Source organism: Astatotilapia calliptera, chromosome 6, assembly GCF_964374335.1.
Source record: "Astatotilapia calliptera chromosome 6, fAstCal68.1, whole genome shotgun sequence".
Taxonomy (NCBI): domain Eukaryota; kingdom Metazoa; phylum Chordata; class Actinopteri; order Cichliformes; family Cichlidae; genus Astatotilapia; species Astatotilapia calliptera.
This window is the reverse complement of record NC_137427.1, coordinates 25,827,486-25,842,174: the sequence shown is the minus strand read 5'-3', so window position 1 is coordinate 25,842,174 and position 14,689 is coordinate 25,827,486. Positions and strand designations below refer to the sequence as shown.

The window sequence follows — 14,689 nt, the reverse complement described above, 5'->3', positions numbered from 1 at the left end:
AAAAGTCAGATTATGTCTTGTAATTTTGTTCAAAAAGCTTTATCTATAATTTTGTCTTAAGCTATCAAATGAAATGCAGAAAGGTAGATTGCGATGAAAGGGCTGCTTCAGCCCAGCTGGCAGTGCAAGTGCACCATCACATCTTACTCAGCTTTTATCCAAGTATTCCAAACAGCTGAATAAGTCGTCTGTAGTGACAGTGAGTTCAGTTAAACCTCAGTCTAGTGGTGTTGCTCTGGGTTTGGAAAGCCACTATTAATCAACTGGTTCAGAGACAATTGAGGAGGATTAAAAGTGCTATTCTTTCTTTTCTAAATTCCACAAGTCAAATATCAGTATAGTTTATGTGTCTTAAATTACAGTAGAGTACAATGATGGTTGCTAACCAAGGCTGCATCTGAAATCCCTTAGTAGGCTATAACAATATGAGAGATGTTGGAAATCTTGGTAAGAACCCAAGAGTGTGCAAAGTGCATACTATTACAGTATGCATTAGGATTTAGGCTCTTCAATAGATGATTATGAGCTAGGATATTAGACCCAGCTGCTTACTTAAGTATCCATAAAGCCATAGTAAGACATTTTAAAATAATAGTCAACTGAATATTAAACATAAAAGCATAATAAAATTCCTCAGTTGTCAAACTGCTGCTATAACTGCAGTCCAGACCACACATGTTTGGGTAATTACACATCTTTATATTTAATGATCTGTATTTTGGTACGAATGCAAAAAAACAGTGATTACTACAAAAAACCTAACCAGCTTTGATTGAATCGTTTAATACACTCTTTTAACACATAGTGACGAAACTTTAGCTGTCAAATTCAACAGGTTACTCAAACTAAGCTGTCATCTTAATATTTTGTGGAAAAGAAAACAGACAAAACACAGTTAATAACACATGCCCTTTACCAGGCTTTCACTGTTACCACATAACAGTCATCTCTTACTTTGGGGTCTTGCTTGCCTTTTAGTTTAGCTGCTCAGCTGAACTGAGTTCAAGTGCTTAATTTGACCAGTGGAGAACTTCTCACCTCTAGACCCTTGGTTGCTTTTGCTGTTTCTCTTGGATAATTATCCCTGAGTTGTGAAATATCATGAGCTTTTCTTCTTTCTCCACACTTTCTTCTTTCCATCATTTTGAAGTTTTATTTTTCTTTAATCAGTCTGTAGAACTTTTCGTTCGGTGGGCTCTCTTTTGAGTATATTTTTGAAAGCCAACTTTCTGGGATTTCTATCTTGCAGTGAATCTTCAGAGGCAAAACCTGTGTGCACGGGCTTTTTTTTTAAATCTTTCTTTTTTTTTTAACTAAAACTTTTTTTTTATCTTCTTCACTGACATGGTTACATCTCTAATATTCTTACTAGTTTATATCTATGGGCAGGATGTAGATAAGGTCATCTACTACCATATTTGGTATACTAATACCACATTTACTTGAGGAAAAGGTACGAATGGTTGCATGAGGCATAAAGTGTTTTGAGTGCTCAGGTAGAATAGAAAAACATTTTAAAGGCACCAGTCTATTTAGTTTATGATACTATTTTTCAATTTTAAAACAGTACTAACACGGAATAAAGTACATCCAAAAATCCATGAACATGCAAAGCTCTAACTGAAGTCTGGTAAACAAAGAGGTTTCTTGTTTCTGCTGCTTTTATATCTGTAGCCTTGTAATGGCTGCATGTTGTCCATTTACTGTAAACTGAGTTATTTCCTTTCATAATTCACTCTATGGTCCCCTGCTGTGGCACAGCACTCACAGACTAATTTAGCAGCTCTATAGTAAATACAGACAGAGTGATTCATCTAAAGAAAAAGGAGACAGGGTTGTTTATGGTTTCAGCAAAAAACTTTTAACTGTAATATCACAGAATGAAATGCTGTATTTTGAATACTCTTAAGTGAGTCTCGTGATGAGACATACCCTGGAGAAGTGGAGGAATTAGCAAATTTGATTTAGTCTAATGGAATCAAAAGTCAATTTCAGAATTGATGTCACAGGGTTTGGATGTAATAGATGGGCTATTTTTATCAGTACCTCTGACACAGGCTCTTCAGATTCTGGATCCAGAGCAATGTACAATGCAGCACATTTGACTCTTTTGAAAAGCACTCATTTACATTTAAAAAACTTTTGGTGTCTTGATGTTGTTTTTCTGAATGTTTATTCGGGCCAAAATATGTTTTACTTAACCTATTGTAATTTTTTTTTGTTGTTATCAAGAGCTAAAGCAAAGGATTTCCTCAAATATTCCTGTGTCTGTTCCTTCTTTCTGTGGCTGTGTGAGATTCCGGTGTACATCCATTTCTTTGATTTAACCACTCGTGGATCTCTTTTGGAAGAACCACAACATGATGAGTGATGGTTTAAGAGTTTATTCCTTCTGATATACCAGATTCCCTTTCTTTGATCAACAATTTTAAAATGAAAACAACAAATAAGCGTATACTAAAGTACTGTGCAAAACAACAAACAACATTGTCATCATAAATATTGTTCCTCTCTATGATCAATCAGGTATTTGAGCTCCTTAATCAAACTATATAGAATATTTTTTTCACATTGTGTGAGGTAGTTTGCTGTGTTTGAATCGTTTGACAGAACGAGTTGCTTAAGTAATGTACGAGCTTTAACTTTGAATCCTATATCCACAAGTGCAGCTGAGGCTTTTTAAAGTACTGTATCCCATACTTAGTTACTACAGAACTTAGATATTTAAAAAAAAAATTTATATCATTTGTATCGACCCAGTTAAACACAGACATATTTTTTTCTTTTCTTGGTAATTCAGTTTGTTTTAATTCAGTTACATCTGTGAAGCTCCCACCACACGGTTTTTATGCTGATGTCAACTCTAGAGAAGGTTTGAAACTTTACACTCACCGAGGCAGCTCTGCAACTTTACATGGTCTGAACACTTTGTGGGTGAGCAGCTGTTACAGGAGTAATAACTGCAGATGAAGAAATTTCACAAACTGAATTGTTGCAACAGTGGCATCCTATTACAGTGCCATGCTAGAGTTCGGTGAGCTGTTTAGAATGACCCATTCTTTGACAAATGCTTGTAAACAGTGTTTCTTACTCAAAAACAGTAATGTATCACACATTGCTCATTGCTTTTCTTCATCACTTAACCAGAGTAAGGAATTCATTACACCACTTGATATGTTACTTCCCTGTTACTCAGTAAAATGACGTGAAATGCAGTCTCATAATTAGCTGTATAAACCTCAGGTTTTTTTCAAGTTAACAGAAACTCGACAACACAGAGTTGAGAACCAGCCCAAAGAGACTAAAAAGTAACTGGCACAGTAATTCTACTTTTGCATGAACAGTTACCTGTTGAAGTTCAAGCCCTTGCTGCACTTTACTATCATGCTCTCATCCTTTTTGAAAATAAAAATAAAAGTAATGTTTATATCTTCACCGTAGACCGCTTCACCCTTTTGCCTCCCACCCACCCACACACAAACTGAAATGAGCTGATTGTGTTATGAGGGAAGAAAAAAGCATGTTTATTTAATTTTTTCCCCCCCGGTGTGCAGACAACTGAAGAACCTTTGTAACAGAAGTACATAATTGTAATTGCAGTTTAATTGTAGAATTTAGTATTTTTTGTTATATTACTGCATTGCTAAAAAATGTAATGTGATTACAGTAATGCGTTACTTTAAAACAGATTGATTATAGATTGCAGCTGGTCCAAAGTAAAGGCCAGTGAATTAAAAATGGAAGGACAGGTGGTATAATTTAATAACAGTACTGTTAAGCTCTTAAATCCTCTTTGTTTTAATCTGGACCTCGGGACAACTAGGATGAAGTGGGAATGTGGAAACTTAAAACATCAGAGAGGTAAGGAAGTACAAGCCCATGCAATAAAATCTTAATATCAATCTTAAGCCTGACTGGAATTCAGTGTAAGGAAGTCAATATAGGCGATACGTGGGCCTGCTTGCATATGCCAGATAAGTTGGGTAACTGCATTTTTGGACCAACTGCAGTCAACCAAGCAACAACAGCCTGCCATCTAAATAAAGACTGTTAAAACTGGCTCAATGAAGCGACATGACGGCATGAATAAGCTTTTCACATTCTTCTAGGAAAGAAACAGCTTGACCTTCACAAGTATCCAAAACTCAAAAAAAGTTAGTTTTACTTGTTTATAAAGGTTAAAGTACCTTCAAAGATCATTCCCAGGTTCTTTACATTGGGGAGTCTCCATCTTTAAAGGCCAGGGGTTGCCAGTGTTATGGAAGTCCAAACAACATGACTTTTATTTCTGATCATTTAAACTATGACAGTTTAGCTTTTTAGCAGGCAGTGATAAGGCCTGTCAGAGGTGTCATAGTTTAAACAGAGAAATCTACGGCGAACACACCAACATGTACTTTAATGTTTATTGTTTGCTACACATACTTCATTTCAAATAAGAGGCAAGTTTTCTTCATAAATCTAACTATTGTGTGATTTCTGGCCTCTCATCATGTATTATGGTTAAAGTCACCAACTGTTATGGTGACTGTTGTATAATGTATGAAATACACATTTTTTTCTGTATATTGTTTTTTTACTGTATAGATGTTAAATGTTAACTGAGAACTGGGTGTAGGTTTTTGTAAGATTTTCTTTAATAATAGTTCTCTGTGAAACACGACAGACTTTCACGCTGTCACTTTGTTTTGTGAATTACCATCCAAACCCTACCTTTAACTGAAGCCCTTTTAAAATTTCATGCTCTTAGTCGACCTTGAAGAAAATATTTCTCTGCTTTATTTGATCAAGATAGGTTGAAAAGGAATAGTAAAGGCGCAGATCACAAAAAGCTTACATTTTTTATGGTGAAAGCATTCTTTTCTTTCTCTCCCTGCTTTCTTGCAGATGAGTTTGTGACAAATGCTCATTAAAACCTGTCTTTTTTTTTTTTTTTATGCTGCTCTTTAAAATGCCAGCGACAGTCACCTTGACAGCACCATTGCCTCTCCAGTGTTGTTGGAAAATGCCTGGTTTTGAATTTGTTTTCAGTGGGTGGTAATCACAGTGTCTGTAAATTTGTCTTTATAAATTGAGGTTTACTATATCCTGGATGCCCCCCTGTAATATATTAGAAGGTGTTTTACAGCATAAAAATACCAGTTACACACAAAAACACTTAGTCATCCTTTTTCACTTCACTATGTTAGAAGTACATCTAAACCAGGGGTGTCAAACTTAATGCTTGGGGGGCAGACTCTGCAAACAGTCCCATCCCACCTTGGAAAATGTGAATGTGACCCTATTGTTATAGCTTTTCCTTTTGATAAACAGCGCAGCCCAATTGCTATTTATGGTACAACAAAATAATAATATAACAGATAAACAAATAAATGACAGAAAAGTTCCCTTTTTTTTAATCTGCTATAGAAATTTCTGTTTAAAAAATGGGAGAAAAAAGCAGAAGTTTTTTTGTAAATTAACAAAAACTGTATATTTTGAACTACCAGAACTTTTTTCTCCAATTTTACAAATTTATCATGTCGTTTTACTGTTCCGGCCCACATAAGATCAAAGCGATTAGTACTCTAAGCGATCGGTGTGAGAACCGGGCAGAACACTTACATTCTCTTCCACTAGAGGGCAGTACACCTACCAGCAGTGTTGCCAACTTAGCGACTTTGTTGCTATATTTAGCGAGTTTTCAGACCCCTTAGCGACTTTTTTTAGAAAAAAAAGTCGTGAAAGCGCGTATCGCTTTTACTCTCAACAAGCAGCGGGTGCTGTAATGCAGTCAGTTATTCTTTTACTCTTTTACTCTTATGCTGTTTTGTGGATCACAAGGTTTAAAACTACTTATAAACACACACACAAAGTAACTCCACCAGAGTGCCTATTTCGGGTCACTTTTGCCGGTCCAAGCCCGGGTAAAGGAGCAGGGTTGGAATTGTGACATTAAAAAAAACAATAATTGCTAAAAGAAATTTAATTTGTAGTTCTAAATAAACTCTAAATGCATTTAGGACGTTTTTTACTCACTTTATGTCTCTTCCACGATGTTATTTCTCTCTCCAACAACATAGGTTACAATTAGATTGGCATGACCAATTATGCAAATTAGGCGATGATGTCATTTAGCGACTTCTAGCGACTTTTAGGACAACCAATAGCGATTTTCGTTACTGAGGAGTTGGCAACACTGCCTACCAGCTCTAATTAAATGGGTCGCCAACTGCCAGTAAAACAGACGAAGAAGAAATTACACGCTAGCCATGTTCTGAGAAGTGGCAGGGCGTTATAGGGCATTAAATATTTGAAAAGAAAAAGTAGTCAATCTGTCCTGGAGAAAATTCCGACCCACATGAAGACCCTAGTTTGGTGGTGTGCCGTGTGATTTTTCTAATGTGAAATATGTGCCGTGGCTCCAAAAGGTTGGGAAACACTGGCCTAAACATTATATTCAGGCTGATGTAGATACCGCATGAAGATATGCCTTTTTCATAAAGTTTCACCCACTGAATCATATTGTCCATACGTCTTAGGTTATATTTTTTGTTTTGTTCTTTTGCACACTGATGTAAGGTGACCACTCATTGCATGCCCGAATTGTGCTGCACAGATAAAATGCAGCTTTTGGATCTCATCCAGGGAGGTTCACAAACTTTTGTCATTACTGTTCTTGAGTGCATACAAATGCTAATTAATACATAATTTCAGAGCCATATGGTGTAATTTACCGAGCTGGATGGTTTTGAGCTTTCATGTGAAGCAGCTGTGAACATTAGAGTCACATCCTTTGTGTTTTTGTTCAATGTGCTGAAAAACTATAACAGCAGACGTTAGCATTCTTCCATCTCCAGACCTCACATAACATGCTTTGAAATATTCAGGAAAAACCAAGAAGCTTTGTTGCTGTTTGACTTCACTGCTGTGCATCTGACTCTACCAAGGAGATCACAAGGTTGTCTTAGTGGATTCGTGTTTATCATTTTAGTTGTGATTATCGCTGGCATCAGCGAGTGTTCTTAGTGCATCTTATAGTATGCTAGAGAGAGCTGCTGTTCGGAACCATTCATTCAACCTGATTTGCTGTACAGAAGTCGTGAGATAAAAATTCTTCCTGTCCTTGAAAGAAATGAGTGCTGAGTGACAGGCTGCTTTTGATGCCAGAAATGAAAGCCATCATAAAGCTGATATCTCACTGCCGGGGGGGAGTTTGTCTCGCCTTGCTGCCATTTTAATTGACTGCTGAGGCAGCAATTTTAGTACAGTGCTGTGTAAAAGTCCTGAACCAACCCTCATTGTTTATTCTGCAAGGAAAATGGGCAGAGGTGGCAAAAGTACAGACATTCTGTACTTAAGTATAAGTACAGATACTAGTAAAAGTTGTATAAGTTGAAGTTGAAGCCTATACGTTTACTCAAGTGAAAGTAAACATATAGGCTGTGAAATGTACTCAAAGTACAGAAACCAAAAAGTACTTCTTTGGAGGACGTTTCTACCTGCTATTTTTGTGCAGCAAAACCTGAGCCTTGTCCAATATTTATATAATAATAAAATAATAATAAAGTTTAATTCTAATAAATGTACCCAGCTTACATCAGGTACGTGGAACACTAGCAGAGAAAAAAAGGAAAATAAAAAAAGTAGTTCTTTTTAAAATAAAAGTAAAAAGTTCCCAAAAAATAACTACTCAAGCAAAGATACCTGAAAATTCTTCTTCTGTTTGGTTATGACCACTTTTATTCTTCAACACAGCCTGAACTCTCTTAGGAAAACTTTCTTGTTTCGTCAGGAATAACTCTCCAGTCTGCTTGAAGGACATTCAAAGCTCTCCTTGGGATGTTGGCTGTGTGTAGCTCGGACTCTGGGGAGGCCAGTCCATGACTGTTGGGTTTTTCTATTGCATGTTAGATCAAAAAAATGACAGAACTTTTCTGTGTTCATAATTTAACACCACTGGCTGAAATGCAGCCCTAAATCCTAACAGAGGCTCCACTCTGTTTTCCACGTGGCTAACGACACCGCTCTCCTTACCTCCTTCATACATATTGACGACAATTTGGACAATTTTAAATTTGGATTCATTACTCCGTAAGACCTGTTTCCACTGATTTTCATTCTTGATCTTGTGATTTAACACACTTCAGGCTTTTCTCCCTGCTTCCCTTCCTTAATGGTTTCTTGACAGACACCCTTCTACTGACACCATTTTTGATGAGGCTTCAGTGAACGGTAGATGGATCTCCTGAAGGGCCTAATGAATCTTTAAGGTCCTGTGTCAGGTCTTTGCTGGATTTATTTTCCTATGTCTTAAGGACATGCATTTCAGATGACTGAAAGACATCAGTTATATATATATCATTTTCAGGTTTTTTTTTTTTTTTTTGACCTGCCACTTCTTCTTTTATCCTCCACTTGTCCAGTTTCTTCAAATTATTTTAGGACACACTGCACAGCATGCCAAGATATGCCCGATTTTCAGCTAATAGATCTATGTGACTCACCTTGTTGGTGCGAAAATACAATTTATTCCTGGCAATTTATGTTTTGCAGATTCAACTAAAGAAATGGGAACAAAGTGTTTTAGTAACAGGCTGCAGGCACTTAAAAATATAATTTAAAAGATGTCTGTTATGTCTCGACACGACACTGGTTCGTTCCTTGAGTCAGATGTCCTTTCTCATAGATGAGTTTGTTTTGGGGGTTTGAGGTCTTGATGCATAAAGTAAGACTTCTTGATTAAGGTTTAATATTTAAGAGTATTTTGGAAATATATTGAAATAATAAACATGACAACACATCGATTGAGCTTTCAAATATCATGTTATCTTTATCATAACGAATGTGACATATTTGTTTAATCTAAGTTATGTGTGTGTTTTTAGAATCACTGGAAACTAAAACTCACTGAATTAGTCCTAACATGCAGCACGTGTAGCTGCTTGGGTCTTTTGTGATGTTGTTTTGCACTTTCACATATGAATTTTAATATATAAAGCTACCTTGGCTGTTTTTTCCTTTCTTCTTGTATAGTTTATTGTTGTTATGTTATTATTATTATAATACAATATAGTTTATTTATATTATATTATTGTTGCCTTGTACTGTTAGTATTTTCTACAGTCTAATGTCATGTTTTGACCCACTGTCATGTGATTTGTGTCACTTCACTTTATATCCTAAAGGAAAATCTTCCCCTCTCATCTTTCATCCCCTTCTCCTCCCTTCTATCCTCTCGTCTCCTGTTTCTCTCCATCCTCTATGCTCCCTGTCGGCTCTCCCTTCCTCCCTATCTTCCTCTGTGTAGCCTGTAATGATCTGGTGGCCTCAGGCAGAGACAGGAAGCCCAATGCTTTGGTCCAGGTGGCTGTCATAGATCCCCACAAGCAGCACCTCGTGTCTCACGCCTGCACAGAGATAGTTGAGGTAAGGCATCACACGCACACGCACCATCCTCTTGCTTGTCTCCGGCCTATGATGTTTGTTGTTTTGCCGTATCTCTGGGTCACCAAGTCTCCGTTGGTATTCTCTCCATCGCTGTCTGCCCTCCTTTCTATCAACCTTGCTTTTCCATCTGACTCACTGAACTGGAACAGACAATGAGCCCTAACCTTCTATTTCTAGTGACAGCTGAGTCCAGACATTCACATGAGTGACTGTGTTGCGTGTCAATCATGCATTTACAGTACATATACAGTATGCGTTTGTGGGTTTAATTGTGTGTGGGTAAAACAGTGAGAGTGTTTTGCGCTCTTTGACCTCTTTAAATTCTTCTTCTTTTACTTCCACCGTGACAGTGTTGTTGCTGAGACAGCAGCCACATGAGTGTTTTCTGGGCAGCAACAGCTGCCCCCGTCCCACTTTGGAACACCCACCTACACACATGTGCAGAGGCCAACACACACACACAGTCCTTTTTTTCTCTTCTCCTTCCTCATATGAGGGCAAAGTTTCCAGGCGCATAGAAAGGAGACACTATTTCCCTCCTAATCCAGTAAAGCTAAATTAGCATAACCGTCTCTTTCAAAAACTGATTTCAACTGCTTTTCCCCTCAGTCAAGGGAGCAGCAGAGTATGTGTGTTTGTGCATGTGTGAGTGGAAAGACAGGATGTGGTAGGACACTGTATGCTGGCTCAGCCAGCTCTGCAGACACTCTGAAGGCTGCTGGAGTTTTGATTTCATGGCTGTAATGTTAAGGATTTGGAGTATGATCTGAGGATATGAACTGCTTTTGTCTTCACACAAAAAAAAGGGTACGTACCCATTCATTGTGATTTAATGAGTGTGTTTTAAAAGAGAGGTTTGCACCCTTACAGAGAGTCTGGTAGATTTGCTGTCCGTATATTCACTTTATTAGTCTGGATTGTGTCATAAAAGTGAACATTTCTTCTGTTACATAAACCAGTGTATTTAGCATTTCCCCCCAGAAACCGGATCAATCAGAAAACCAATATTAGTGTTATTTGGACTCAGACTTGAAGCCAAACTGAGAAGAGAATATGTCTTGTTGAAATAATCTTTGATTGAAGTTTTAATGGAGCAAGGAATTCTTGCCTGTAGGCTTTCACACTTAATACAGAAACAAATGTTTATTAACTTGTATGACCAAAGGCAGACGTGTGTGTGTGTGTGTGTGTGTGTGTGTGTGTGTGTGTGTGTGTGTGTGTGTGTGTGTGTGTGTGTGTGTGTGTGTGTGTGTGTGTGTGTGCAGGCGTGCAGGCCCCGGGGAGCTTACTCTATGTGTATTATTTGAAGACAGCACTTGTGTTTTCACTGTTGTCACATTCCCAGGATGCTTTCTCTCAACAGCTGCTGTCGGCTTTGCGAGCGCCGGGCCTGGCTGGCTGTGTGAAGTCTTGCTCGTGCAATATGTGTGCTATCATGCTGTATGTGATAGAAAGATTTCATTTAGAAGATAAATGATAGAGCATGCCAGGTGCTACAAAGCCTCTCTGGTCCCGCCCGTCAATCGTGCTCAGGTCAGGGGGAAAATGTTCTTTGTTTTATGAAAGCTATATGATCACTCTTTATGTCTCACCACTCACATGTTTCAGAGGAAGTAAGAACAGGGACTCGCAAAACACAAGAGGAACAATTCCAGGTGTTTTTAAGAGCTCTTTGGAGCCGTTGTTGGGATTACTACTCAAGAAAAGTAATGGATTACATTACTCATGTTTCTTAAAAAGAATGCAGCACATTACTTAATTACTTGCCAGAGAGGTCATTTGTTACACTAGTCACTACATTACTTTCTTGTTACTCTATAAATTCACCTGAAACCCATTGTCTCATAATTAGCATTTAACTATATAAACTTACAGGATACATTCCCACACACCAACACAAATCCCTATCCTAATGATGACATGCATACGATTTTTTCATTTAGTTTTTAAGTATGAACACAAAGCAAAGATTAAAACCAGCACAAAAAGACTTTAAAGCGATCGCCACAGTGAGTCTTCTTTAGAAACATGAACAGGTGTAAATGGAGGCCCCAACCTGACTGCTCATTACTGCTTTTGTTACCTGTTGAAGATCAGGCTGTCCGATGGTCTGGGGTCAGCATTCACTCAGCTTGAACGTTACTCTGGGTTCTTGGCTAGCTTAGCGTTATCATGCTGGTGCAGATGCTTGCAAAGAGGCGAAGTTGTGTTAGCAGCATAATGCGGCTTCTGTCTGTCCTGCATGCAGTTTCCACTTTACCGTCGCACTCATGTCTTTTTTAGTGCATGTTTGTTTGGTGCACCTTTGTAAGTAATGACATATTTGTAACTGTAATGCAGTTACTGCTGAAAAAATGCAGTGTGTTTACAGTAACACGTGACTTTGTATCTCATTACTCCCAACACTGTATATAACTTAAAGAGACAAAGTCACAAAAAGAACAAAAACATTGCAACCTGAAACAATAGGAAGACAAAAAGTGGGCTCAAGTGGATTGCATTGTTTTATTTACATCCCAACATTTTTGTAACTGGGGTTGTAGTACAGAACCGGGACTCTGTATTTTAACTTGACCCATTTTGTCTCCATAAGCAGATTTATGTCTCAGTGCGGATACTGCAGCTTAACCTGCGGTTGGTAAAACAGAAAAGCGACAAGTGACAGCTTAAATGCTGAAAAAATGGTTTTTGGTCAAATTGTATTTGAAGCTACCAACACACACATACAGACACAGAAAAATGCCATCTGGTATTTTACCAAATGTTCAGAGAAAGGAGATGTCCTTTTTGTAGAAATTGTAAGTCCTTTGTTTTCCACATGTGCATGCTTTCTCTGTGCTGAGCCTGACACAAGAGACAGAAATTGGGATGGAAAAAGTTGCATTTTCTGCCAATCCCTAATACTTCTGTGTAGGAAAATCCCTTTCCTTAAACATGGGCAATGGGTCCAGAAGTGGTGGTACTTGAGGGGATTTGACGTCATGCAAAGGCAGGGGATAAAACAGCCTTTGATGTCAGGCTAGTCAAGCAAAGAACCCCTGCCTGGAACAAGTCCAAAAGTCTACTCTCTCTGTGTATATGTAATTATGAATGGTCAAGGAAACTCGACCCAGAGTACTTGCACTTCCCCCTCTGCCCAATCGCACACAAACACACACACACCCTTAATGGCCTAAATTGGTTATTCCACAGAGATTTGCAACCCAGACTGACAAAAAGACAAGAGAGGGCCAGCTGTCTCCCATAGCATATGTTGACCACTTGTATGACAGCCTGGCTCACTTCTTTGTGTAAATGGAGACAGCATTACCACTTTAGCTCATCTCAGCCCATCAGCAGCTCTAAGAAGATTCAGCTGTAGCCGAGGCTGCCAAGCATGCTGGTAAGTCTGAATGAGGCATATTCAGCGTGCCAGAGAGGGAGGTGTAACGGATTATGTCTGTGTACCTGCACATTCTCGAGTATAATGGTCAAGTCTGTCTTTTTGTCAGTGTATAGTACAGATAAGATCCCCATTTGCTCTGGGCTCAAAGCAGTGCATTGATTCCACTGCGTGTGTACCTACTGTGCTCAATCAGGCTGTGTGTTTAGAGCGTCGGTGTACACAAACCACACAGCTTCATGGCTGGGTGGCAAAATGGCACCAGGCGTCAAGACTAATATTACCGCGTCTAGAGACATGAAATCAGAAGCAATAGACTTGTTTTATTTCCCCTCTGTCAGCCCGGCGTAGATTTCTGAAGGATCAGCGGGGTTAGTGGTGTGGTGAGGAGGTGGTTTTTGTGCGTTCTGTCTGTGTGTATGTGTGTGAGCGTGCAGTTAAACACATAATTCTGTCCTTGTGTGTTAAGCGCACTGCTGTTTTTAGGGAGACTTCAGAGTCTGGCTCTCCGAGCTCCGAAAACCCTGGATTGTCTAAGGCTCTTCGGCTGATGTGTCAATCTCAGCAGAGCTACAGAAAAGCAGATGAAGCATTCATTCAATGTTGACTTTTTTTAAAAACTCATTCCGAAGAAATAACAAACTATCGTGTTTAGGTGATGGATGAAAACACCTGAACACACGCGGCAGAAGAATCTCAGCAGAGTATTTAACCACAACACCTGTGGTTTGATTACTTGGTTTGAGGGCCTTTGTTCATATCATACCCTTCATTCTCTGCTTCGTTTTCCTCTCTCTATACACTATAAACTGACATAATTAACTGCTTTTGAAATATTGCCTATTTAAAAAAATCTGTGGTATGTCAAAGTGCTGAAGTAACTCTTTTCATCTTCTAGCGGCCTTGCACCCACCAACCTCCTTGTAATAAGGTCTGTGCAATAAATCGCTGTTATAATTTATCCGCTTGCCAGGAAATCATATTTTGATGGTACGTGCTGTGATCAAAAAAAAAAAAAAGCAGAAACCTAATTTCAATTTGTGAGCTATCCACTCCATAGCTGCCTCCTTTTGCGGCTTCCACTGATTTTGCTTCATTTGGATTATTCTCTTGAAGTCTTCCTCTGCACGCTGTGCCTGTCTCATATCAGTGATGCACACTGTATCTCATCCACAATGTTAAAATGCTCACCCTTCAACTGCAGTTTGATTTTGGGGGAGAGGACAGTTGAAGGGAAGCATATCTGGCAGCACAGGGTGGGTAGTTAGTAGGGGTGCAACGATACACAAAATTCATGGTTCGGTTCGATACTTTGGTGTCACGGTTCGATGTTTTTTTGATACAAAAAAATGTTCATGCCTTTTTAATTTGTCATTTATTAAAATAACTCAAAAGTACAGTTTTTAAATTTAATGTTGCTGAAACAACAAAATAATAAAAAATAAATAAATTTATCTGATCGAGAAATCACTCATCTTTGGAAAAGAGAGTGTATTACAGAGAAATGTCTCTTTCCAAAATAAAAGCTATACTATACGCCTCTTCTGGGCTATATTCTCAGCAGCATATTAAACATATCAGGTCCCGATAAGGAGAATCATGTGCTAACGGCTGTCTAAATGACTCGGGTAAAGTTTGTAGCATGCGTGCTTGCTGTTTTTGTCTGCTTCCACTTGTCTTTGCACTAGGATGATGTCGGTATAAATGTGCAGTCATATTCGTTGTGTTCCCACTAGTGCTGTCAGCGTTAATCTCGTTGAAAGGACATTAACGCCATAACGCGGAAAATCTCCGTTAACAAGTTACCGCGGATCGCCCCGTGCGTGGGGCTGGACGGCATCAACACGTTAACAAGCTAACTGTGCTAATGCACTAGTT

At 38.6% G+C, this 14,689-nt stretch overlaps 1 protein-coding gene and 1 long non-coding RNA gene across 6 annotated transcripts in view; one reads left to right on the top strand and one right to left on the bottom strand.

Annotated features, from left to right (window-relative positions):
• The window catches only part of inpp4b (inositol polyphosphate-4-phosphatase type II B), a 182,331-nt gene that overhangs the window by 26,657 nt on the left and 140,985 nt on the right, over positions 1-14,689 (top strand). For 2 of the 4 annotated variants that reach the window (XM_026171319.2, XM_026171316.2), the window contains exon 3: positions 9,290-9,408. In XM_026171319.2, the coding sequence (XP_026027104.2) occupies positions 9,290-9,408 (119 nt within the window). Of the gene's footprint in view, positions 1-9,289; positions 9,409-10,112; positions 10,237-12,672; positions 12,812-14,689 lie in introns of those variants that run through there. The other 2 variants (XM_026171320.2, XM_026171322.2) reach the window with 2 other exon arrangements.
• The window catches only part of LOC113024341 (uncharacterized), a 66,087-nt gene that overhangs the window by 47,982 nt on the left and 3,416 nt on the right, over positions 1-14,689 (bottom strand). The gene's annotated exons all lie outside the window — the stretch shown is intronic.